At 47.2% G+C, this 26,813-nt stretch overlaps 1 protein-coding gene across 5 annotated transcripts in view; it reads right to left on the bottom strand.

Annotated features, from left to right (window-relative positions):
- Nucleotides 1-26,813, bottom strand: part of DNAH10 (dynein axonemal heavy chain 10) — a 148,206-nt gene that overhangs the window by 22,475 nt on the left and 98,918 nt on the right. For 4 of the 5 annotated variants that reach the window (XM_082418126.1, XM_082418130.1, XM_082418128.1 and 1 more), the window contains 12 exons: nt 25,735-25,995; nt 24,098-24,270; nt 22,940-23,033; nt 22,445-22,612; nt 21,720-21,908; nt 16,737-16,908; nt 12,682-12,885; nt 11,769-11,849; nt 9,273-9,470; nt 8,570-8,731; nt 5,819-5,993; nt 126-307 (listed from right to left, as the gene is read on the bottom strand). In XM_082418126.1, coding sequence (XP_082274252.1) covers nt 126-307; nt 5,819-5,993; nt 8,570-8,731; nt 9,273-9,470; nt 11,769-11,849; nt 12,682-12,885; nt 16,737-16,908; nt 21,720-21,908; nt 22,445-22,612; nt 22,940-23,033; nt 24,098-24,270; nt 25,735-25,995 — 2,059 coding nt within the window. The remainder of the gene's footprint in view (nt 1-125; nt 308-5,818; nt 5,994-8,569; nt 8,732-9,272; nt 9,471-11,768; nt 11,850-12,681; nt 12,886-16,736; nt 16,909-21,719; nt 21,909-22,444; nt 22,613-22,939; nt 23,034-24,097; nt 24,271-25,734; nt 25,996-26,813) is intronic. The other variant, XM_082418127.1, reaches the window with a different exon arrangement.

Genomic DNA, 26,813 nt, shown 5'->3' with positions numbered 1-26,813 from the left:
CGCCACGGCGACACCATCTGACCACGATGGGCGGGTCTGCCTGCGACAAGCCCCCTCCTTGCTCTCCCACCCGTCCCCAGAGACTGAGCCGCCCGGCTGACAACCCTACATCTGTCTACACTCACCTCTGATATTTTTAACTTGGCTCTGGGTAACTGAATCAAAGTCAATCTCCATCAGAGACCTCAGGAAGTTGGGGTCGGACATCATGCCTTTGGCGGTTTTCCAGTTGAGATCTTTGTACCCCTTCATGATGAGGATGCATTCACAGACCGTCTGCACCTGCTTCGGGGGCTTAGCAAATGACCTGGGGAGAAACGGACGCACGCGTGGATCAGACGCAGGACCTGGCCTGAAGGAGAGTTCCGGAAAGATGGTGCGTCGTTTCTCGGATGCGATACTGCGTGGAAACCACGGAAGCCACGTCCCAACACCGACTTGCGCTCCTGGGGGTGGGCTTCTCCAAGGGCAGGGACTGGGTCTCATCCATCATGTGCCAGATCGGGCTCCTGGAATCGGACTGGGCGCCAGGGAACACAGCAGGGTGTCATTCAGTGCAAACCCGGGCCACCCCTGAATCAGCAGCTCAGGGTGGAGCCTGAGAGTCTGTGTTTTTAGTGACACCCTGGGGTGACTGCTCAGACACTAGGTGGTAGCCGCTGTCATTACTGTCATTATTATCATCATCCTATTTTCCATTCATGAGGTAAAGAAACAGCACTCAAGTGTTGGGATGGCCTGCCTGTGTCCACATAGTCCATCCCGCACCCTGGCATCCTTCAGGCTATGGGAGCTGTTGTCTCTGTCTTTGATGAAGCTAGACCATCACTCTGCTGCTCCAACACTCGGATGTCCAGCACCCTCGACCCTCCGGAGAACTGGAAACCCAAAAGGATCAGGAGACGGAAAGGCTGCGTCGGCGTAAAGACCCAAGAAGGAACGAGTCGCACACTGACTGTACCCAGTGGGCCCGCTTGACTGGCTACCAGCGCCGGGCAAAGTCTATAAAAGCCATAAAAGCCGTGGAGACAGAAGAACAAGGAAAACAATGAAGAAAAAGCAAAGGAAAGGAAGGGAAAGGAAGAGCCCCTGGAGGGCAGGGAGCCGCCTGGGGAGAGGCCAGAGTGCCCCCGAGGGAGGGAGAGGGAGACACAGAGAGAGAACAACCTGACCCGCCCAGCAGTGTGGAGGCTCTGAACCCCCAGACCCCTCCTGACCCCGGGACCCCCACCCACTGCCTGAGGAGCCACACAGCTTAGGGACAAGCCAGGGCAATGACTCCAGCACAAAGCCCGATGATTAAAGTAATGGTCCTGAGTCACCAGGGAAAGGTTCAATTATGCGGCGTTAGGCGCTTATGAAAGCAGGCATGCTGTCAACTGTTTTTAAAAGGTTCCCTTCAGGGCTCATGAAGGTCAGGCCCCGGCCACTGCTCTCTGAATAATCTGAGAAGGAGGGATTATTATTATTATTATTATTATTATTATTATTATTATTATTATTATTATCATCAGTGAGATGTTTTCAGACACAAGTCAGAAAAAGCCTCGGGGTGGCGTCCTGAGCCCTCCGGAAAGTTAGGAACGGTCCGGGGTTCTCAGCTTTCCCATCTATCAAATGGGGAAGCGGAACCGGAACCTTTCAGCTCCCAAAGCCTTTGAGTGAAGTTCTCTGTTACCAGTTTACAAACCATGCCCAGGAACCTCGTTTATCCAGAACACAGTGTTGTGGTGCCAGATAACCGAGGGGTTCGAAAAAGTAAGGTTACAAGTCTGAGAAATGAAAGCGTTTCTGTTTCATTTGATTCCTTTCTTCTATCACAAAAGAAACTCGGGGTGGGGGGGGGACTTCCCGGGTGGTCCAGTGGGTAAGACTCCACGCTCCCACTGCAGGGGGCCCAGGTCCGATCCTTGGTCTGGGAACTAGATCCTGCATGCCACAAGTAAGAGTCCGCATGCCGCAACTAAGACCCAGCGCAGCCTAAATAAATAAATAAATAATTTTTGAAAAGAAAAGAAAAGAAACTCAGGGAGAGAGAGACAGACAGACAGAGGTGACGCCATGCTGCCCTCCCTGGAGGAGAATACCCATCACAAGCCCCACTCCCCAGCCCCTCACTCTACCCCAGACACTCTGACCGTCTCCGCTTTTCCCCCGAGTCAAGCTCCTTCCAGCCCCGCTCCAGCCTCCATCCCACGTCTCAGTTTAAATGTCACTTCCTGGGGGTCATCTTCCCTGACTACCCACCCCCCAGACTAGTTCAGGTCCCCCATTATCCACAGTCATAGCAACAAAGACCCTCCCTTCCTGACCTCCTCCTGGGTAATTTTACTGTACACGTGAGATTCCCATGTGCACACCCGTGCCTCCCCCAGACCGTCGGCTCCATGCGGTGAAGACCCCCTGCCTGGCCCATTGCCTCTCAGCCCCAGTGCCAGCATAGGGTGGGCGGGCGGTAGGCACCCAATGATACTGAATGAAGGAAAGGAAGAAAAGTAAAATTGCAGGCCAGTAACAAAGGGAGCCTTTTATACTCCAGAGAAACATCCACCGCTCATCTTCATTACTCCTAATCTTCCTGCCTTAACACTTAATGATTTCTGCAAAGGGGATTGAGTATTACAGAAAGGAAGTGTTATTTAAAGAATTAAAGGATTATAAAATTGTCAAGACCTAAATGCTGGCTCATCACTCTTAACATCCAAATGGCCTAAACAAAGCCAGACTCTAGTCATCTGGATCCAAACTCATTAAACCCAAAGAAAAATCCCAAAGAGATCAAAGATTTAAATGTAAACACCATAAAAGTATTAAACTATAAAAGTACAGGATGAAACCATGGGGAAATTATTTTACAATCTTCCAGTTGCAAGGCCTTTTAAGTATGAGGTAATAGTGAAAGCCACAAAATAAAATATTGCTGAAATCTGCCATATAAAACTAAAAATTTATACAAGGCAAACACAAACACACACAAAAACCTCCTAAATAAAGTCAAATGGCTGATGACAAACTGGGAAAACTACTTGCAACTCACATCATGGATAAAAAGCTAGTCTCCCCATTAAATAAAAAGCCCATGGAAATGGATAAAAAAAAAAAAAAAGCAACAGTAACAATAATCCAAAAGATAAATGGGCAAAGCACATAAACAGTTCACAGAAAATGAAATACACAGGACTCTTACACACATTTTTCACATATGAAAAAAAGGCCAACCTCACTCATCAAAAGGGAAATGCACATTACAACTACACAAATACCATTTTCCATCTATAAAACAAGCAAAAATCCAAGTGTTTAGTAGCGCCCTCTGTTGGTAAGGCCATGAAAAAGCAGGTACTCGCATGTATTGCCAGTGGGAGTGTAAATCCGTTCCATACCTACCGGGTGGGCATTAGGCAACAGCTATAGACATTATAAACACACACACCTTGGAACCCAGCAATTCCACTTCTAAAAATGTATCCTTCCAGTGGACTTGTGCATAGTGAAGTAAGGCAGGGTTATTCTTTGCCACACTGTTTGTAAAGGCAAAAGACTGGAAATAAGCTAAAAATTCATAAATTGAGGCTGATTAAATAAATGATGGCACAGCCATCCAATGGACTATTATGAGCTATTTTTAAATATTGAGGAAGTTCTCATATAACAACATGCAAAAGATCTCCAAGGTCTCAAGCAAAAAAACCAAGATGCAGAAAAATATGTATAGTATATTACCAAATATATTTTAAAAGGAAAGAAAAAAGGCTACAGAAGTATCCCTTGTTCTACAACCCTTAGAGTCCAACGTCGGGAACTGAAGAGACACTTGTATATCTGGTTGCCTTGAACATGCACAAAAGCTCTCTGAATGGATATGTAAGAAATGAATGGCAACAGTTACCTGTCGCGTGGTGAGGGGAACTAAGCTGATGGCGGACAGGTGAGAGGGGGCTTTTCATAGCACATCATTTTGATGTTGGAACCATGACCCTAGCTAATGTTTACATGGCACTGACTCTGTGCTCAACCCAGTTCTGAGAGCTCTTTACGTAATAGCTCACTGGGTCCTCATAACAACCCTGATGCCATGGGGACAATTATTATCATCCACATTTTACAAACAAGGAAACTGCAGCACAGAGAGGTTAGGTGACTTGCCGAAGGTCACACAGCCAGTAAGAAGCAAAGCCATGCATCAACATATTACCTGTTCCAATAATTACATTTTAAAAAATTACTCCTTTTGGACCATAGGCCACTTTCATTTTCTCAGGGGTGATGCAGGCACCCCATCTAACTGCAGGGGACACATATCAAACTCTCCATGTGGTCCCATGGAAATCCACTCTTGGATTAAATAAATACTCCTTCCAAATAAATACTCAAAAATCCTTCCCAACTCTCTGCTCTCAGAATGTTTTTATGCTGCTGACCTGGGAGTAGTGCCCCAAATCTGTATAACCAGTGGTTGGATGTTTCCCTTGGAAATGTGCATGTTGAGGGTCTCTCCCACAACTCAGTCTAAACTTCCAGCGCGTGCTACTGCAGTTTTAAAACGTCCATCCTTATACCTTCATTGCAATCACACTGCAAAGCTCTGAAATCATGACCTCTTGCTAACAGCAGCAGCAGCTCTGGATGACCCCCCAGGAGTTACTCGGGCCCCCTGCCCTGGAACTGGCTGAACGTTCTGTTCAAATCCACATGTTTCACAAATGAGCCAATAGCCAGAGCACAACCTTGGACAAGGGATGTTGCTCGGCCCTTAGCAAAAGAGATGAGCTCAGAGAAGCAGCACCGTCCCGCCAGGAACACAAAACGCAGGGTCAGCTTCCAGCCTGGAGACAGGAGTCCCTCTCACAGGAGACCTGACTGTGGGACCAGAAGGATGGAACCCCTTCTGAAGACGAGGCCGAGACGGGGAGTGAGGAGAGAGCCGAGGCTCCTAATGCAGGGACACGCGTGGGGGGCCTGGCAGCACGATGACGGGGCGGGGGGTGGTGGTGGAGGGGGCAGATGGGACACCGTTTCTTCCTGGCTTCACTCAGGTGCTAAACTTACCAGCGAGATCCACGAACGGTGCCCTGGGGGGACCACGCCCCGTGGGGGGAGGGGAGAAAGCGCCACACCAGAGCCCTCTTCTGGACAGCAAATGGGCCCTCTGGCTGCGGGGGATGGAGTCATTTTACAGACTGATCTGCAGAATGTCTGGGGCCACAGTAAAGACCCACTCTCCCAGGACTTCCCTGGCGGTCCAGTGGTTAGGGCTCAGCGCTTTCACTGCCGGGGCCCAGGTTTAACCCCTGGTCAGGGAACTAAGATCCCACAAGCCACACGGTATGATAAAAAACCAAAAACAAACAAACAAACAAAAAACACTACTCTCCCCACCTGTAAAAGGCCATCATTTGGCTAGAAATGGATAAGGGCATCTCCCATCTGCTCTCAGCCTGCGGCACACCTTGCCTGCATCCAGGGCCCTGCCTCTTTTAGGGCAGACACTCCTCTGTCCTTCCCGTAAAAAGGACTGACTTACAAGGCTCCAGCTCTCCCACCAGCCCCTCCTGGAACCCAGTCTCCTTCTGTGAGTCAGCCGGGGTTCAAGGCCAGTGGGCCATGGCACCAACTGGCTGGGAGGCCTGAGGCGAGTCAGCTCACCTCCCTGGGCTCCACGTCCCTCGTCTGCAAATGAAGACGATAACAATCCCCACCACGGAAAGCGCCTGGCACAGCGGCCGGCGCAGAAATGCCGAACAACCATGATTATCTCATCATCACTGTCAGGAGTGACGTTGGTGGCCAAGCACGCTGGGAGAGCGCCAGCCGTTACCTGATCTCGGTCACATCTGACTTGTCCAGTTTCTGCAGCTCCAGCTTGGCGGCCTCCAGGATGGGCATGACCTCGGCCAGGGCCGTCTCGGCCTCAGTCTTCTCCGCCGCGATGACCTTGTTTTGCTCCTCCATCTCCACGGCTTTTTCCTCCACCAGTTTCTTCTTTTCCTCCGCTATGGGGGGGAGGGGGAGGTCAGCGAAGCCCCTGGGGCATGGGGAGGATGGACCACCGCTCCTGAGCCAAAGCAGCGCAGCCCTCAAAGGTGGGCGCTGGGCGGAGGGGGCTGAATGACCTTCAGCCAATATGGCGGCCTTGGGCGTTCCCACTGGGACAGATGTCCTCACGGCACCTGGGGTCCCCAACACAGGGACAGCTGCTGCGACTCTGACCCTCCTTGACTGGCCCGCCTGTGTCCCCCTCCCCCCGCCCCACTCCATCCCACAAGACAGCCTCCAGCCCTGCTTGGCCAGTGTTAGCTGAGGACATCAGAGCTGCCCTCCCTGTTTTTCTGGCTCACTGACATCTCTCTGGCTCTTCATCTGCTTTTCCTACATTCATTCAGCCCAGCTCAAAAGCCACCCTCCCCTGAGGTCACTCTCAGTCTCATCACTCTGTTTATTTGCTTCATGACACTAATCACAATCTGAAATTTCATCTGATCATTGGCTTGTTGATCGGCCCCACTCACTAGAACGTAAGCATCTCCCCGAGGGCCGTGACCCCAGCCTTTAGAACAAAGCTTGGCTCGTAGTAGGTGTACTGGCTTGAATAGTGTCCCCCTCAAAATTCATGGCCACCCAGAACCTCAGAAAGTCACGTTATTTGGAAAGAGAGTCTCTGTAGATGTAATTAGTTAACACGAGGTCATACTGGGTTAGGGTAGGTCCTAAACCCAATGACTGTGTCCTTATAAGAAGGCCATGTGAAGACATAGAGGGGGAAAGGTCACGTGACAATGGAGGGGCCGAGATGGGAGGGATGCGTCTACAAGCCAAGGAACGCCCAGGATTGCGGGCCACCACCAGAAGCTGGGAGAGGCCAGGAAGGATCCTCCCCTAGAGCCTTTGGAAGGAGCAGGGCCCTGCCAACACCTTCATTTCAGACTTCTATCCTCCAGAACCATGAGAGAATAAATAAACGCCTGTTGTTTTAAGCCACGCAGTTTGTGGTGCTTTGTTACGGCAGCCCTAGGAAACGAACACAGTAGGTATTCAATAAACGTATGCTGAATTCAGCAGTCTCTCCCTGATGGGGCGTTCTCTCGGGACTCAGCCTCACAAGTCAACAAGCCAGCGTTCAGGTTAGCCGATTCAAAATGTGGACTCCAGGAGAAGGTCTAATTGATCCAGCCAGGGCTGGAACAAGCCCAACCCGACAGCCCAGACTGCGGGTCAGGAGCAGACAGGGTGCCAAAGCCAAGTTGGGGTGCTGTGACCAGGGTAATGAAAAATGGGTCCTGTGGATAGGGCCTGACACGATACAGCTGGAACTGAACTGAACCAAGGTTGTACGCAGAAGCGACACAAACCTGGGCTGGGAAGAGAATACCCAGAGGCAGGGAGGTTGAGTGGCTTTTGCAGAAATCCGAGGACGAGCTGGGGAGGACGCATCAGAACACGGGATTCTGAGAGGCGACAGGAACGGGAGCCCCAAGACCCAGGGAGAAGGGTTAGGGGTCGTGGCAGAGCTGCAGCTTCGGAGCTGTCCTGTGTGAGAGTCGTGTAAAGGAAGCCAGTTCCAGGACTTCCCTGGCGCTCCAGTGGTTAAGACTCCGCACTCCCAATGCAGGGGGCCCGGGTTCGAGCCCTGGTCAGGGAACTAGATCCCGCATGCATGCCGCAACTAAAAAAAGATCCCACGTGCCGCAACAAAGATCCCGTGTGCCGCAACTCAGACCCGGCGCAACCAAATAAATAAATAAATAAATAGATAGATAGATAGATAAAAAGAAAGCCAATTCCTTAGAGCAGGAGGGAAGCAGACCAAGAGCAGCCGCCAGGCCAGGAAGATCAGGTGAGGGGCCCAAGAAAGAACCCGGAAACAGGTTCACATTAGAACCAAGAAAGTCCCAAGTGAATGATGCTCAGGCCAAGGTCATTTAAACCGACCCAGTTCACTAGCTCATCGAGGGTAAAGAGATGACTCTTCCTCATCCTGGCAAATCGTCAAGCTACCAGCTGTGGGTCCTGCCTATGGTAACGTCTTAGTGCCTATTATAGGGGGCTTGACGCCAACTCAGAAAAAAATAGCAATGGGAGGGTCAAAAGATGCCAGTTCCAAGACGGGAATAAAGACACAGACCTACTAGAGAATGGACTTGAGGATATGGGGAGGGGGAAGGGTAAGATGTGACAGGGTGAGAGAGCGGCATGGACATATATACACTACAAAACGTAAAACAGATAGCTAGTGGGAAGCAGCCGCATACCACAGGGAGATCAGCTCGGTGCTTTGTGACCACCTAGAGGGGTGGGATAGGGAGGGTGGAAGGGAGACACAAGAGGGAGGGGATATGGGGATATATGTATGCCTATAGCTGACTCACTTTGTTATACAGCAGAAACCAGCACACCATTGTAAAGCAATTATACTCCAATAAAGATGTTAAAAAAAAAAAAAAAAAAGATGCCAGTTCCTACAAGTGGCTTCCCAGGGATGTCCCCCAGTGGAGCCCTGTCCTGTTTTGGGGTTTTTTTGGTGGGGTGGGGCGTGGGGTGTCCCGACCCCCAGAGTTGGACCCGCACTCACCTGTGGCCGTGTTGGTGGCGATCTCCTCCAGCAGGGCCTCGCAGGCAGCCGACTTCTCCGCCAGCGCAATCTTCTGCTCGGCCAGCTTCTGGTTCAGCTCGTCCAGCTGGACGGTGGCCTCCTTCAGCTTGTCCAGCCCCCCCTCCAGACGCTTGCACTGAGCTGAGGAAAGGGAACACAGGTATTCACCCTCCAGGGGCGCTGTTCCCAACACACCCAGACAAGCGTTCCAGTGCGATTCGTCCACGTTGGGCTCACCGGAAAAAAAAAAAAAATCATTTTCATGAGATGTCAAGCGTCTATCAGTACCTCCATTGCCGTTTGGGGATGGCATCTTCCAAAATGAATGTATTTCTGAAAATAACCATTTGTTTGGCCAACAACCAGAGCCAGAGCATTTTTAAAAAACATTTTCCAACAGAGCACGTTGCTCTCATCAAATAGTATCTCTAATGCAATGAAAATTTAGGGCTAAGAAAGTGCATGGCCCAGCACAGAAAAACAAAAATAAAAGCATGCCAGGGTCCTGCCCACACAGACGAATCACTCTGAAATGCAAAATCCAAAATGTGCTTTGCTTTGCCTCAATCCTGAGTATGCCCAATCTTGCTAAGAAATGTCTGCTTAAGGAAAAGATCAGCAGTTGGATCTTTATTCGTAAGTAATAACAATTCCTGTTAACCGTCCCATTCCCGAGTCTTACCTATATTATACTGAGTTTTCTCATCCAGTAATTTCGAATACGTGTTAATAAAATCCAGGTAGTTCTTGGGAGTTACGTAGTTGCTGCGCCTCAGTTTCTGTAGAAATTGTTTACTGAATTCACCCACGGATTCGTGGACCAAAACAACATGTTCTACCAGATCTTCCATATTTTCTACTGGGATCAGTGGATTAGTCCCTGAAGAGGAAGGAACGGAAAAGGGTGGCTCATAAAGAAAGGAAAGGAGCAGTTCCTCAAAAAGTTAAACATGGAATTCCCATGTGACCCAACCATTCCACTCCTAAGTTTGTACCCAAAAGAACTGAAAAATGGACACAAGGAGATTCTTAGACGCCCATGTTCATAGCAGCACTATTCACAGTAGCCAAAAGTGGGAACCATATCCAAGTGCCCATCAACAGATGGATGGATAAACAAAATATGGTCTGTCCGTAAATGGAATATTATTCAGCCTTAAACAAGAAGGAAATTCTGACACACGCCACAACATGAATAAACCTGGAAAACACGCTAAGTAAAAGAAGCTAGACACAAAAGGACAAATGTTTCATGATTTGACTTACTTGAAATATCTAGATTTGGCAAATTCGTAGAGACAGAAAGTATATTGGAGGTTACCAGGGGTTGGGGGCAGGTCTGGGAGGACAAGCAGTGAGTGTTCAGTGGGGACAGAGTTCCAGTTTTAAAGATGAAAAAGGTTCTGGAGATGGATGGTGGTAGCAGTTGCACAACACTGTGAATGTAATTAGTGTAACAGAGCACACTTAAAATGGTTAAAAATTGTTAAAATGGCAAATTTTATATTATATACATTTTACCACAATAAAATACGACATAAAAATGTTTTAATGGAAAAGAGCAGTTATCACTTGTCAGTGGCTTTTCTGGACCACAATACTGATCCACGCTCTGGCAATTTCTCTAAGAACACAGAAAGCCAATTCTCTGTCCCTACTGGTAGGAAGGCTAAGACAGTGTGGTAGGAGGGGCTTGAGATTCCAGGAGAGAAATTTCTCAGTGCCCCTGCTGTATCCCCTGTACCCAGCACATATTGGGCACAAGGTAGGTCTTCCTGTAAGTCTGATGAAAGAATTAATAATCACTCCCGGTGCCAAAACCACATCACTTGGATTATCTCACAGATTGCAAAATACTTTCACCTCAAAGCAGAAAATGAAGGAAGGAAGTATGACCAAAAGCATGCATTCATCCAGATTCTGCATATTTGATCTTGAATTATACCAGGGATTAGCAAACCACAGCCATGGGCCAATTTAACAGCATTCATGAAAAGCTTTGCCTCACAAATATCCATACTTATGGGTACAGTCATCCCAATTCCAGGGATATAACCTAAGGAAAAAAATTCTGAGCAAACTCCATGCAGCATTATTTATGATACTGAATCACTGAATACTGAAAGCAAAGCTAAGTGCTAATGCACGGAGGTGGCTAACAAGCCTATGAAAGCTAAGGCACATCTATATCAGGATTGGCAACCTACAGCCTGCAGGACAAATCCGGCCTACCACCTGTTTTTGTAAATAAAGTTTTATTGGCACACAGCCATGCCCATTCATTTACATATTGTCTAGGGCTGCCTTCCTGATGCGATGGTGGAATTGAGTAGTTGCAACAGAGACCATATGACCTGCAAAGCTGAAAATGTTTATCATCCGGTCATTTACAGAAAAAGTTTGCTGATCCCTGAGTTATATCATCAGGAAAGAGATAATCTCTTAGGGCCCTTCCCCAAAAGACTGCAATCTGCCTATCAAGTGGGACTAGTTATTTATTTATTGAATACATATTTATAAGGCTGATGCTATTTACAAGGTCACCCAGTGTCATAAATCTGCTCAAGTTAGGTCCAGATAAAAAGTTTTTCCCTGAGGATAAATTGACTTGCTTTCTTATTTTGAAGATTAAAATTAATAATCAAGGCCTCAGGGCTTGGAAACTGTAGAGCAAAATCAGCCCTGATGGATAATCAGTTTACCGAAAGGTCCTTCAGGCATCCCTGGGGTCAGGGATCAGCACACTTTTTCTGTAAAGAGCCAAACAGTAAATATTTAGGCTGTGTGGGCCGTAGAGTCTCTGTGGCAATTACTCAGCTTTGTGGTTGTAGCATAAAAGCAGCCATAGACAGTATGTTTATTACGTGTGTTCCAATAAAACTGCATTTACCAAGACAAGTGGTGGGCTGAATTTGGCCTTCAGGCCAGGGTTTGCTGACCCCCTACTTTGGATGATACCTAATCAATTTTTATCCTACGTTGTCCTTGTAAATCCCCCGAAATCTCTTTGGACTAAAACACAATATAAATCAAAACACACTAACAAACTAAAACACCATTCACGGCCATGGGGGTTAATGGTGACAGAATTTACTGGACCAAAATTCAGAGTCAGAAAAAGGATAACAAATTGCTTTGTTATACTGTTAACATGGTCCCCACATTAGCTGTCACTTACCTAAAAATGACTTAGCCACTGCACGTAGAGCTTGGGAAGGCCAGGGCATGAACCAGTCGATACCAGTGTTATTTACTAGACCTTGAAAAGAAAGAGAAACAAAAGAGATGATCGCTCTGCAACTCCAAGATGCTCGAGAACACGGATACCGTCTTTGGTACCCAACACATTGGTGAACGAGCTGGGCGGGTCCAAAAATAATGATCAAGGGACTTCCCTGGCGGTCCAATGGTTAGGACTCCACGCTTCCAATGTAGGTGGCGTGGGCTCAACCCCTGGTCGGGGAACTAAGATCCCGCATGCCGCGCAGCCTGGCCAAAAATTTTAAAAAATAAGTAAATAAACAAAAATAATGATCAAAAGCAGGGTTTCTCAACCTCGGCACTATCGACACTTGGCCAGATAATCCTGTCTGGTGGGGCTGTCTGTGCACTGTGGCATGCTTGGCAGCCCCCTGGCCTCTATCAACTACATACCAGTTGGATACGTGGCCGCCCCCCACCAGAGCTGTGACAACCAAAAATGTCTCCAGGCATTGACAAATGTCCCCTGGGGGAGCAAAACGGTCTCCCTCTGTTTTAGGGGCAGGTACTGCACCTTCCATGAGGCTGCCAGAATCTTCCCAGATGGAAGGGCGCGGAGAGCTACATTGCACTCGCTATGGGCCTTGCACCTGGGACCGTGAGCATTTCCTCGTGTCAGAAGGATAACAGCCACCCAGCGGCAACACGAGAGCCTGCTGGCAGATGTGAGGGGCCGCTCGGGGCTCATCCGACACGGCAGGGCCCACACTTCAACCTAATGACCATGGCATGGGTCACTTTGCTGGTGGAACCTCACATGTCGTTCCCTCCCTAAGGCACGCGCCCTGCTGAAGGGGGAAAACGGATTTGCAGGCTCTGCTCAAGGGCACCTGGGAAATTTCTGCAGCGGGTCCTCAGGGTGTCCCCCACCGGCGACATGCCCAGGACGACGTGCAGGTTATTTGCACTCTTGTTCACGAAGTACTGCCACACGGACTCCTTGGCCGGGCCCATCCCTTGCTTCAAAGCCTCTTGTCCAATCTGACTGAGGATAGACTCCTTTTCCTCCTCTGGGAAAAGCGCGGGCACGATTCCTAGAAAACAAAGGCCAGGATTTTGTTTAAGTTCCAGGGTTATTATCTCTCGAGGCACTGAAATGGCAGGAAGCACAGCGCCACGAAAGAGCAGTAGATGCCGAGTCCAGAGAGCAGGGCTTGGGTCCCAACTCTGAGACCCAAGGCTCACTTGCCGTGTGTGTAATTCCCTTGGAGCCTCAATCTCCTCATCTGTGAAATGGAAATAACAAATGCCTCCTGCTTACCTGGGCGGGTTACCGTGAGCATCAGAGCAGGGGTTCTCAACTGGGGACAACTCTGCCCGTCCCAAGGGACATTTGGCAACGTCTGAAGGCATTTTTGGTTGTCCCAACGTGTGTGTGTGTGTGTGTGTGTGTGTGTGTGTGTGTGTTGCTGTGTGTGTGTGTCGCGGGGGGTGGTACTAATGGCATCTGGTGGGTAGAGGCCAGGGATGCTACTAAACATCCCATAATACCCAGGACAGCCTCCACAACAAAGAACGATCCCACCCCTAATGTCACCAGTGCCAAGGAGGAGAGGCAAAGCCTTCATTCTGCAGCAAAGCATAAGAGCTTCAGAGCTATTTGCCCTCCATCCTTTGGGGTGCTATTAAATGGACCCACCGGACCCTACTCAGTCTTCATAGAAAATACACCCCGAGCCCTGCAGTGGGGTTTACAGATAGAGAACAGGGCTGACATTTACATCCCGGATTACAAGTTTGTGACCCACGTATGAAAAGTCTGCTGCCAACCCAAGAACACGTGTGCTAAATGCCACGTCAATAGCCTAGATAGTAGGTGCCCCAGGCATTCAGGAGACAGGAAACTGGCACCGTCGAGGAGGCTTCTTGGAGGGTGACCCTGCAAGGCACTAGAGCTAAAACTGGGGGGAAAGTTTCCTTGGTGCTGGACTTGAAAGTGGAGTTCTGTTGTTTCTGCCCCCAGCCCCCATGCATTCCCCCCTTTCTTGTCATAGGTCTCTCTTTTCCTTTGGAGAATCACTTCTCATCCATTCTAAGTCTGGATGTGGTTTTGGGTAGTCATGACACTACCCCAGGCCTGACCAATCAGAACCCTGCATGACCCCAGCCAAAGTCATTGGCTCAGGGATGGGCATGTGATCTGAGCCAGCCAATGAGAGCCCTGCCAGGCACTTTGGCCAAAACTCCTGGGAAAGAGAAACCCTCATTCACTGGGCTAAGAAAGGAGGATGCAAGTCTGCAGCTTCTAGTGCCATTTTTAAAAACTACTTTGGGAAATCCCAAGAACGCAAATAAAAGAAAAACAGTAAAGCCAAGAGCGAGGGAGAGACCAGTTCCTGATGATTTCATTTGAGCACCTGAATCCAACCTGGACTTCTTCAGTTCCAAGAATCAATACCATCTCCTTCATTTCTCCCGAATTTTACGTAAGCTTGTTTGGGTTGAGCTCCTGTCACTTGCAACCATGGAGGCTGATAAAGAGATGGAGAGAGAGAGTGTGCCAGGCATGGGCAAGATGCAGAGGCAGGATGCAAAGAGTAGACTGGAAAATGAGAAGAGAAAGGCAGCCAGGCTGCAGAGACAGGAGAAGTCAGTCCATGGAGACCCGGAGCAAAGAAAGAACAAGTGCAATGCGCAGAGAGTGGTATCTTAGGAGGAAGAGCAATACGGAGATGTCTGCAAAAAGTCAAGGTCAGACACGACGAGGGTCTGGCTTAGATGGTAAAGGGAACACAAGGGAAGGGACAGGCTTTAGAGACAAAAAAGCATTCGCAAATGTGGGAGAGGCTAAGAGTAGACACACTCCAAGGTTTAGACCTGATGAGAATTATGGAGTAACTAAATACATGGAGACGGGCAGGGGAGAGCCCCCTCAGGACGAGAAACAGCCAGATTCTGGCTAGTTGGGCTTTGGGGGTTTTGCTGGGTTTTTTGGGTTTTTTTGTTGTTCACTATTTGTACCATTTCAAATTAGTACAGAACATTTTTATTAAGTATCAGATGGGTTCCCTGAGAAAAGAGCTAACACAGCAGGCCCGAGGCTGCTCCCCTTACAAAAGCCTGCTTTCAGTGTTGGCCCTTGGCTGGCTCCTGGGAACTTAGACTCCACGAGGGTTCCTACCACCATTCACCAATCAGAGGGGCTTACCATGCCTGAGCTGGTGGTACAAACTGCGGTTTATGCTGACCACCTGCTTTCCCCCTGGAAATCTGGAATTTGGTATGTGCCAGGCGGAAGGTGCCTACCTGACCAGTCCCCAGTGAACAGCCTGAGCGCTGAGTCTCTACTGGGCGTCCCTGATTGAGGATACTTCACACGTGTTGTCACAACTCCTCGCTGGGGGACTGAGTGTGTCCTGTGGGACACCCCAGGGAGGGGGTTCTGGAAGCCTGTGCCCGGTTCCCCCAGACTTTACCCCACGTGCCTTTCCCTGTGCCGATCGTGCTGCGTGCTCTGTTGCTGTAATAAGTCACAGCCATGTGGACTCCAAGATATAAAGAGGAACTTGCTCCTGCTTCTCCTCTGCGTTCTCTTGCTCTGGTTCACTCTTCCTCTTTGAATTCAGTCCTGGACTCGCTTTGCTTCTCACACTCTCCCCGGGGATGATTCCATCCATCCCCAAGGTTTTACAAACTACAGGCCCGTGACTCTGAAATTGACATCTCCGCCCGAGGCCCTTCTTCTGAGCATCAGACACATGTATCCTTGGAAATAGGGTCTTTACAGAATCAAGTTACAATGAAGTCATTAAGGTAGGTCCTAATCCAATATGACGGGTGTCCTTCTAAAAGGTGGATGTTTGGACAAAGAGAAAGACACAGGGAGAACAATAAGAGAACACGAAGACAGAGATCGGGGTGATGCATCTACGAGGCAAAGAATGTCAAAGATGGGCAGCAAACTACCAGAAGCCAGGAGAGAAGAGTGGGACAGATTCTCCCTCAAAGCCCTCAGAAGGAACCAGCCCTGCCGACACCCTGATCTCGGACTCCTGGCCTCCAGGACTGTGAGACAATAGACGTTTGCTGTCTAAGCCACCCCTCTTGTGGTACTCTATTACAGCAGCCCTCGAAAACAAACACACTATCTAACAGCCCGTAGGTGTAGTGGACTCCATAAGCCCCACATGACACAGGCCCGATCTGGTCTTCCCTCCCCGGTAAACGGAGCCACTCATCACTCACTCAAGCCAGGAACCCGAGAATCATGTTTGACACTCTCTTCCTCACCTTGTCCGGTCCATCCAAGTCCCATTGGCTCTACCTCCAAAATATCTCGAGAATCCACCAGTTCGCTCCGTTCCCACTGCCCCACCCTCGTCCAAGTCGCCGTCATGTCTCACCTGTACCTGGGCAGCAGCTCCAAGCTGGCTGCCCTCTCGGGGTCTAATGCATCTCTAATCTAGTTCCCACAGGGCAGCCAGAGGGCTCTTTTAAAAATGGAAATCTGGGGACTTCCCTGGCGGTCCAGTGGTTAAGACTCCTCGCTTCCAAGGCAGGGGGCATGGGTTCAATCCCTGGTTGGGGAACTAAGATCCCACATGCCATGCAGCACGGCCAAAAATAAAACAAAAATAAATAAAACTGTAAATCTGTACCACAGCACTGCACCCGGAATAAAATCCAATCTCCTTTAAATGGCTCACAAGGCCCTGCGCGGTGTGGCCCCTTCACCTGGTTTGCAACCCGTCCACCAGCTCACCACACTCCCACCGTACACACTGTACCCTTGGCCTGTGCTGCGCCTACCCACCTGTGAGAGCCTGAATGACGCCTCCTCTGCAGGTAGGAAGTGCTTTAAAAAGGTAACGCTTATCGGACTGCCTCCACTGAAAGCTGAGCAGCGGAGACCAGCAAACCCCGTGCGAGACCAGCGTCCCGGTACCTGAGGTGAGAATGTTGTTGATGAGCTCCAGGAAACCCTCCTCGGCCACGTGCGCATCCGTGAACAGGAAGATCATCATCTTGTTCTCAATGCCAAGTTTCAGGTAAAGGTTCTTCAGATCTTCCCGGAAATTGCTCTCAGCGTAGCCGCGGCTCAGAAGGATCTCAAACACCTGCCGACACGGAGCACAGCATCCCCGTGAGACCACCGGCCCTAGGGAGAGGACGGCTCCAGGCAGCGCAGCTCGGGCTGAGCCGCCGTCACAGAGGGACCAGCGACAGCAAATCTGGATGACCTGGGCCATTTTCACGAAATACGGCTGAGTGAGAAACGCAGGACACAGAAAACTGACATCCCTTTTTGTCAGACAAAGCACAGTGGACGTTCTGTGCGGGCGCACACGTGTGCGGGGTGAGAGCTTATGCAGGAACAAGGCCCGTCCGGACGGATTATGAATATGGCTGCAAAAAGAGGGGTGGGGGTAAAGCAAAGGATACCCTCAGTCATTAAAATGAGTCATTTGATGGGAATTCCCTGGCGGTCCAATGGTTAGGACCTGGCTCTTCCACTGCCATGGCCCGGGTTCCATCCCTGGTCGGGGAACTAAGATCCCACAAGCCACATGGGGCGGCCAAAAAAACAAAAGAGCCATTTGAGTTACTGGGAGGGACGGAAGGCAGAGGGTGAGCCAAGCAACAGAGGGAACGGCTGTGGATACAGTCACTGTGCGAACTTATTTAAAACGAGATAAATTGTGGGAAGATGTGTAAAAAAAACCGAATAAGAAGCAATTTTAAAAATCTTAAATTCAAAAATCCTATTACACACAAAATAGATTAAAATGGAAATAAGGACACAAATGTAAGCCAAGTCTTTCCTGTTCAAGCATTTCCTCCGGCTCACACGTGTAGAAGTTTAACTGCGACCAACGGTTTAGAAAAAGCTCAGCTTTATGGTAACAGAAAGATCCCTCATTTCCTCCCTCCCCTCTACCTCTAGTCTCTCTCTCACACACACACACACAGCCTCTTTCACACTCACAGGCACTCACACACGCTCACACGCAGCCACTCACACACTTTCACACCCACACATGTTCACACTCACAGTCACTCTCAAACATGCACTCAGTCGACACACTTCCATGTTCGTGGGCACACACACAGATGTTCACCCACTTTCACACTCAAAGTCCCTCACACACATTCACACACGGTTACACACACGTGGAGACCCGCACACCCTCTCACACAGTCACAGGCACAAACTCAGGGCAACATGGAAGACCTTCAGCCACATATAATCAGGTCTCCAGTTCTACCTGCCGCCTGCAAACCCAGTTCATCCTCCCCAAGGGTAGCTTTCACTCCGCCCCCTCAGCAGGTCCCGGCACCCCTGGCATGAACAGCTCTCTCTGGTCCCCCTACCCAACTGCCCCTCCACTTCCCAGGACACAGGGACAGCCCAACATATCCCACTCCTCCTCCTCTTCACCCCGACATCCTCTCCGCCATTCTTCGAGCCCAAGATGCACAAGCACTACCTCAAAGGAAAATGCATCCATTTTTGTTTGTTTGTTTTGTTATTGGTTTTGTTTTTTTGGCCATGCACCATGGCATGTGGGACTTTAGTTCCCCAACCAGGGATCGAACCTGTGCCGCCTGCAGTGGAAGCGCAGAGTCTTAACCACTGGACCACCAGGGAAGTCCCAAAAATGCATCAGTTTTACCAGGGCTAATCAACAGAAAAGTCAACTTGCCCAGAGGGTAACATTATATCCTACAGAAAAATGTAGGAAACAATAGTAAAACAATTACATTTGAATAATGGATGATTTTGATTACATATTTTATCTAATTTTAAAGGTACATCAACCAAGTTAGTTTAGAAATACTTTCAACCAAAGGTTAATATTTGTGAAATACTGCAAGCTAGAGTCATTGAATTAACCGTGACTGCTCTTCTATATAAAGAGTTCTCACAAATCAATAAGCATATAAAGAGGCAACTCACGAAAGGGAAAAGAGAAATATCTAATGAACGTATAAAAAGATATTCAAACTGCACTATTAATTAAAGAAATAAATTCTCATTTGAACTATAATAGTTTTCACCTGTAACCCTGGCAGATATCAGAATGACAATACCTGGTGTTGGCAGAGTAGGGAGAAAAGGACATTGCTGGTAGCATAAATCAGTTTAATCCTTTGTTGTGGGACTGACTGGTTATTAATGAAGACATTTTTAAAAATAAACCAAATACAGTGAATAATAGAATGACACTGTACACCCCACCCATCTTTAACATTTGCTAAAAACCCAAAAGTCATATTTGCTTCAAAACTATTTTTAGCAAAGTTATGGATAAAATTAAAAATCCTTTGCTTCTCCTCTGGTCCTCCATCTCCAGGCTTTTTTTTTTTTTTTTTTGGCCACACCGCAAGGCTTGCGGGATCTTAGTTCCCTGACCAGGGATCGAACCCACACCCCAGCAGTGAAAGCACTGAGTCCTAACCACTGGACCGCCAGGGAATTCCCTAGGTCCTTTTTACTCCTGATTCAAGGAGGCAAACTCCACCATGAATTCAGGTCCAACCTTTCTAATGTGAAATCTGGTGCCATGGATCAAAAGTCTTTTAAAAACATATACCCTTAAACCCTCCAATTTCCCAATTTCAAAAGAAAATGTTTGCATGGAAACAACAACAACAACAGTTGTGTTCTTTGCACGACTGATCGATGTGCAAAGAACAAGAATGTTCATCACTGCACTGTTTATAATAACAAAACAAGGAAAAGGCTAAATGTCCACCAACAGAGAGGCTTATGTGTGGCACATCTACACAAGGGAACATTGTGCAGTGTTTCAAAGGAAAATGCAAATATATAGCTATTGACTTTAAAAGATGTCAGTGATCTAGAGTTAAATGGAAAAAAACAGATTACAAAAGTTCCATATAGATGTTAATTATATAATATTGCAAAATTGTAATATTTCTAAATGTCCAACTAAAGAAGAATTTTTAATTAAAATATTGTACTACACATTCATCAGATTTGGATTCTGAAAGATGTCAAATGACAAGGGATGTTGACATGTTAAGTGGAAAAGGTATATAGTATTTTTATACTCTGAAAAATATAATTTGAAAATAAAATTTTACAAGACCCTCTTAAGAAAAAGTTACATATAACATTAACCCATTGCTAGTAATAAGTTAATATATTTGTAGACTCATAGGAAAATTCTGGAAGGATGTGCACCAAAATGTTACTAGGAACCAACAGTGGTAATCCTTAGGTGGTGAGATTACAGATGATCTTTATTTTCTTTAGATGTTCCTGCATTTTCCGAATAGCTGCGATGCGGACATATTACGTGTATACAGAGACCAGTGATCCCACAACAACAGTGATCACTCTGTGATAATGATAATGATGCTGAGTTCAATCTGATTCCAGAAAACATGAGAAGACGAATAAGACAGTCTGTGCAAAAGAACACCTTCTAATGCGAGTAGAAGGATTACAGAAACCCAGCAAGAGGTATCCCCTCCGAGAAGATGGATCAAAGGGATCCGGGGTAGGCATCAGGGGTAGCTGAGCGCCTGGTAATGACTGAGGCTGAATAACGACCCTGTTCTGCCCAGGAAGAGCAGGCACGCCGGGGGGCAGCGGGGGTGGGGGGCGGTCAAGGCACCTGGGGCTAGTTTTCAGCAAAAACAGAGACACTGAGGATAATGCAAGACCCTAGTAATGAACAGGATCAGATACCAGAGAACTAAAGACAGTGTGGGAGGGTGAGTTGTGGAGACAACTCCTCTTCAAAATTGATTCTCATTGCACGGTGCACGTCTCCACGGTGATGGGCCAGGCTGGCGAGTTAACCTGTGGGCACTGCAGGACTCTCTGTAAGAGCCTAAGGACGGTGTGGAGAAACAGGACCCTTCATACAGTGCTGGGGGGATATAAAATGGTGAGGCCCCTTTGGAAAACAATCTGGCAGTTTCCCAAATGAGTCAACAGAGAATTGCCGCTATGACCCAGCAACTCTGCTCCTAGGTATCCACCCAAGAGAGATGAAAACATATGTCCACACAGAATCTTGTACATGAATGCCTAGAGCAGCATAGTTCATAGTTGCCAAAAGGTGGAAATAACCCAAATGACTGTCAATAGATGGATGGATAAACGAAACGTGGTCTACCACACAGGGACCATGATTCAACCACAAAACGGAATGAAGCACTGATACATGGATGAAGCTCGAAAACATTATGCTACGCGCAAGAAGCTGTCACGAAAGACCACATGCTCTGATTCTATTTGTGTGAAAATCCAGAACAGGAAAGTCGAGAGAGACAGAAAGTAGATGAGTGGTTTCCTAGGGCTGGGGTGGTTGGAAGGACAGGAAGATAGAGGGCAACAGCTAAAGGGCTTGGGATTTCTTCTTGGGATGATGAAAATGTTCTAAAATTGAATGTGGTAATGGTTTCACAACCTTTTGAACATATTTTTATAAAACTATTGAATTGTACACCTTAAGTGGATGAATTGTATGGTCTGTGAAATGTATCTCAATAAAACTTTTTTTTTTTTTTAAAGATTCTAAGAATGTCCCAGAACCGTGCATGCTGGTTGTGCTGATACATTGCTGACCCTCAACACTGGGTCCATGGAGGTTTAGGGCAACCCCTCCTCTACACGAGCACAGGTCACAGGTCACAGGATTTGCTCGTATTTGACTTTCGAACTTGATTTGACATATTCTTCATTCCAAACACAATACAATAGTTAGATGCTTCGAATATTCAGTTAAAATAATATCAACCTCCCCCCCCCGCCAACAAAAACACTTTATACTCTATGAAAACATCGTGTTGTGATCTGTTATAGATAGCTCAAATATTTGCAGGAGCTACTAACTGTGGAAATTGGCATACCAAACCCATTCCTGGGCGGTAGCAGGGGAGCTCGGCTCACCTCATAGCCAGCTGTGAAGGCGGCCAGCCTGGCCAGAGACTGCTTCCCGGAGCCCCCGACCCCGACCAGCAGGGCGTGGCCTCGGTCCAGCCGAATGATGCGGTGCACACGGGTCAGGTGCTCCAAAGCATCGTCAAAGAGAACCAAGCTCATTTTGGTGTTGCTTTCGTTATACTCTTCAAGAATTTCCTGAATTTGAGAAAAAAAAAATTTTTCTTTAAGAATCACTGGCTTCTAAGACACAGACTCTCTCTTTTTGTGCCAGAGTGATTAAGAACAGAGGAGAGATTTTTCTGAATGTCTATAATTGCTGAAATTATTCAATCATTCAGGTTTAAGAGACTAGCTTTTACGATCAAGATTTCGATCTGCTGGTCTGTGACTGGCCAGCAGCAAGCCAATGCTAGTTACAAGGTTCGACTCGTGAATTAAGATGAAGATGAATGTTAGGGGGTCAGATGAGTGGTTCCCAAAGCTGGCTGTGCATCGGAACCCTGGCACCCTTCGTGGGCTTGATGAAGGGAAACACACAAAGATGGGCCCCAGGGGTCTGTGTGTTGAACAAATTCATCAGACCATTCCCGTGCACCACTGGACATGGACACCACGGGATCAGACACAAGCCCACATTCTGAACCTAGAGACAGAGGCACAGGTGTTCCTCCTGCTCCACCTCCTGGGCACCCATGCAACGCGCTCCCGGGAGAGGTGAGCCCTGTCCGCACCTGGAACAAAGCCTTGGCTGCCTCATAGTCCTGAATGTCTTCATAAATGCGCGTTTCCTCTTCGTGCAGAGCCATCCGGAAGTCTCCAAACAGGATGGGGTCCCTCATCACCACCTCCACGTCATCGTTAAAATGTACCGTGACCAAGCTGCCTATGTGCTCTTCGACCTGACAATACAAGACCACTTCAGGAAGCCAAACTCAACACCATAGACGTGCTAAGACTTGTCAGAAAAAGAGTGTATGCTAGGATTATCTGAAGTAATTTGCATTCGATTTTTCTCCCCATTGGCTGCAAGGTACTTAATAATCCACCCTCCTTTACCTGTTGACTTTCATTGTTAGTCTCTATTTTTCTGCAGTGTCCCATACGAAAAATACATTGAAAAAAAATACATTGGGTTTTTTTTTATTTGTACTTTTTCTTTTCACCCAGAGAAGAACTTTGTGGTTGTTTTTTTTTTGCATTTGCTGGTACATATTCAATGTACTGACCAGTTGCTTGTCTGTTTCATTGATTAACCGGTCGTGGAAGACTCTCAGACACTCGTTCCTCCAGACTCTCACCATCTGGGTCACCGTCTGGAACCTACAGGATGGAAGGGGCAAAACCAGCCACAAAGTTATCTAGAGAAGAGCAGGCTGAATGCTACTACTTTCAGATGGGTACACAGGGTGCAGAAAAGGACAACACTCCCATAGGCTTTTTTCCCCCCCTGGTTTCACATTAATTGAAATTTAATGCAAGCTAACAATTTAAGTGTAAAGACCATAAGGTTGTCATTCATAACTTATCCTACTGCAGGGAAGAAAAAGAACATTGTCTATAAGTGACGTAAATGACCTGAGAACCTGACAGGACTCCTACCTGCTGGAATTTATGAATTTAAAATCAGCAGCAGAGCCACTGGCAGCTCCTTTTTCTAAGAAACCAACTCCATCTGACCCCAGTTCTGGGTCTTTTTCTGGTTTCTGGCAAAGAGCTCTCACTCCACCCTAAATACCTAGAGCTGCTCTCTCCGGAACTGCCATTCTGAAACCTTCAAGGGCACCCAAGAGGCAGTGTGGGTACGGGGAAAGTTCCTAATTCGTTTTTCAGTATTTTGTGGATTCATAACACGAATCCACGAAATTGGATCATCCCTGCAAGTCTACATAGATGAAAGTTTACATTAATGTAAACACACAAATACGTCTAGCTTTCATGAGTCAACTTCTAGACCCAGACTAAAATCCCTTCTGTCCTCCGTGCTTAACTTCTCCCAAAGACACATATATTGATAATAGAACCAGTTGGCAACTGGCAACAATTCAGTTGTATGAAGGAAAGGCTCCACGCGGGCAAATTTCACCTTTAGAACTGAGAACAAATGGTTGTCACAGCAGTCCTACCGCGGCGTTGCACACACCTGTGCACACGGCCACACATCTGCCTCTCTTGGCTCCACCTGCCTTCAACTCAAGGGCTCAAGAGGCATCAGGTCTTAAGCAAGCATTTGACTCTGTTCTTCGTTTAACGTAAACAAAAAGACACTGGGTAATTAATTGATACATGGATTCACACCACATTCCTTGATAGCTCCTCTGTCTTAAAAGAATAAGAAAACCCATCGTGCTGATGGGACACATTTTAGTGAGAGAAAACAAACTCACCGTTCTGGGTTAGTGAGGACAAGACCGTTAAAAATCCGCGAGAGATCTCGAAGGTTAAAGATGTAGTGGAACTTGGATGGGGTGGGCAGTAGATCCCGAACAATGTTTTTGTAAAGTGCCAACGTGCAGGATGTCAGCTTGTCACTTACAGCCACAATGCTCTCATGAAACACCTACAGAATGAAAAGACCCCCCCCCACCACAAGTATCTATCAGTGAATGAATGGATAAGCAAAATGTGGTCCATCCATACCATGGAATATGATTGGGCCATAAAAAAGAATGAAGCACTGACACCTGCTACACTGATGGATGAACCTTGAAAACATGAAAGAAACCAAACACAGAAGACCACATATTGTATGATTCCATTAATGGGAAATTTCCAGAATAGGAAAATCCATAGAGACAGAACGCAGATCAGTGGTTGCCGGGGGCTGAAGGATAGGATGGAATAACTGCTTTTGGGGTGATAAAAATATTCTGGAACTAGACAGTGGTGATAGTTGTACAACATTGTGAATGTACTAAATGCCACTGAACTGTATACTTTAAAATGGTTTTAATAGCTAATCTTATGTCGCATGAATTTTACCATAATTTTTTGAGAGGAGGTAAGAAAACAATTAAAGAACCAGAGAAGCTAATCATCTGATCTGCTTTTGTTTCCCTAGATTTTCACATTAACTGACAAGTCAACGTGATATGAAACCAAAGCCCCAAACCAGCCCTCAGTTTGAGGTTTATTTGACTAGCACAGACCTCACTGTTTTGGAAGCGAATGGCTTAACGCAGGGCATGAACACGCCAGGTGACCACTGATCCCACACCTTTACGTTTCCTGCCTGGCCCTTCAAGACTTTAAGTGTGCAAGCCTGCTTTAGAAGGCAAATGCCAGGATCAGAAGGTCATTATTTAAATGAACGGGTTCCATTTATGGGGGTCACGTAAATCACAACGATGACAGGAATAACTAGTATCTAGTGAGTATTGGACATATGCTGGGCACTGTGCCACACACTTTACATGCGTTTTCTCCTTTCATTCTCCCAAAACCTAAGTGAGGTGGGTACCAGAATTATCTCCCTGTTCCGGAGGAGGATGGGAACTACGGGCTCTCAAGGGACTTGCCCAAGGAGCAGAATGGGGACAGACTCCAGAGCCCAAGTCCTCTAGTTGGTTCACTGCTGTCACTCAAGGTGGCCTATGTAACTCAGGGCCACATCACAGCTTCCATGGGCCCCAGGCACTTATCCTTCATGGGTCCCTTCCTCCATAAAAATACATTATTTATATATATCTTATCATATATATTATATTCTTTATATTATTATATATATTACATGTTATTTATAGAAATAAAACTATATTTATACATTATTTTATTTAACTATAATTAAATATATTATCTTACATACATATTATGACTGCCTTGGTATAAAGATGAATATAATCCAGGCTGAATTATATTGATTCCTTTCTTCTGGTCTTGAAAGAAATGAAAACATGTTCACAGTCTCCTAGAAGCACCGTGGGCTGCAGGCATTGTGTTTGCTGTGCCAGATGCGCACATTGCTACCACATTTCTACCCAACACATGGCCCTCCGGTTTAGACTTCTAATTAAAATCAAATTACCGAGGTATGGCCTTTGAGGATGGAGGAATAAATTAAGTGCAAAGACTCCTCTGAAGGAAATGGAATGTTGAAGACACTGAATAGCGAAATAAATCTCGGGTCGACTTCGTTGCGGCCTCCCCCCGCTTTCCCCATCGCAGCAATAAAGCCAAAGTCTCGGATGCTTTTACAGTTCAGCTCCTTCCCCCGGTCGTACAGGTAGCCTTTTTCCAACAGCAGTTTCAGCAGGGCAATCGGCTGCTGTGTGCCATATTCGTCCACCTTGATTTTTTTTTTTTACAGAAAAGGAAGAACAGTGGTATCATAAAGCAGAACTCAGCAACGCCTTTGCTGACCATCTGAACTAAATCTCATCTCTCCTCTCACTCTCTCGGAGCACTCTGGTTTGAGTTTCACTGGGCTTCTCAAAGTTTGCAGTTCTATATATTCATTTGTAATTTTTAAAAAAATCTGTGTCCCTGTCTAGACTGTAAGCTCCCTGAGGGCAGGAACTATATACGTTTTGCTCGTCACTTCACAGCACCAGTCCCATAGGAGGTGCTCAATAAATATATCAGTTGGATGGATGGATGGAAAAACAAGTGTGTGGATGGCTGGCTGGATGCAAAGATAGATAGACGCATAGATGGATGGGTGCATGCATGGATGCACAGATGCGTGGATGGATGGATGGATGGATGGATGGATGGATGGATGGATGGATGGATGGATGTGTGGATGGATGGATGGATGGATGGATGGATGGATGGATGGATGGATGCATGGATGGATGGATGGATGCATGGATGGATGCATGGATGGATGCATGGATGGATGCGTGGATGGATGTGTGGATGGATGGATGGATGGATGGATGGATGTGTGGATGGATGGATGGATGGATGGATGCATGGATGGATGGATGGATGCATGGATGGATGCATGGATGGATGCATGGATGGATGTGTGGATGGATGGATGGATGGATGGATGGATGTGTGGATGGATGGATCCTGGCTTTGCAAACAGCCCATCTGGAAGACAGATTTTTCAGGGAAAAAATGGTTCTGCAGAAAAGATATAAATCTAAATCCAAGTGC

The sequence above is a fragment of the Balaenoptera physalus genome (assembly GCF_965194825.1).
Source record: "Balaenoptera physalus genome assembly, chromosome: 12".
In the NCBI taxonomy this organism is placed as follows: domain Eukaryota; kingdom Metazoa; phylum Chordata; class Mammalia; order Artiodactyla; family Balaenopteridae; genus Balaenoptera; species Balaenoptera physalus.
This window is presented reverse-complemented; position numbering and strand designations above follow the sequence as displayed.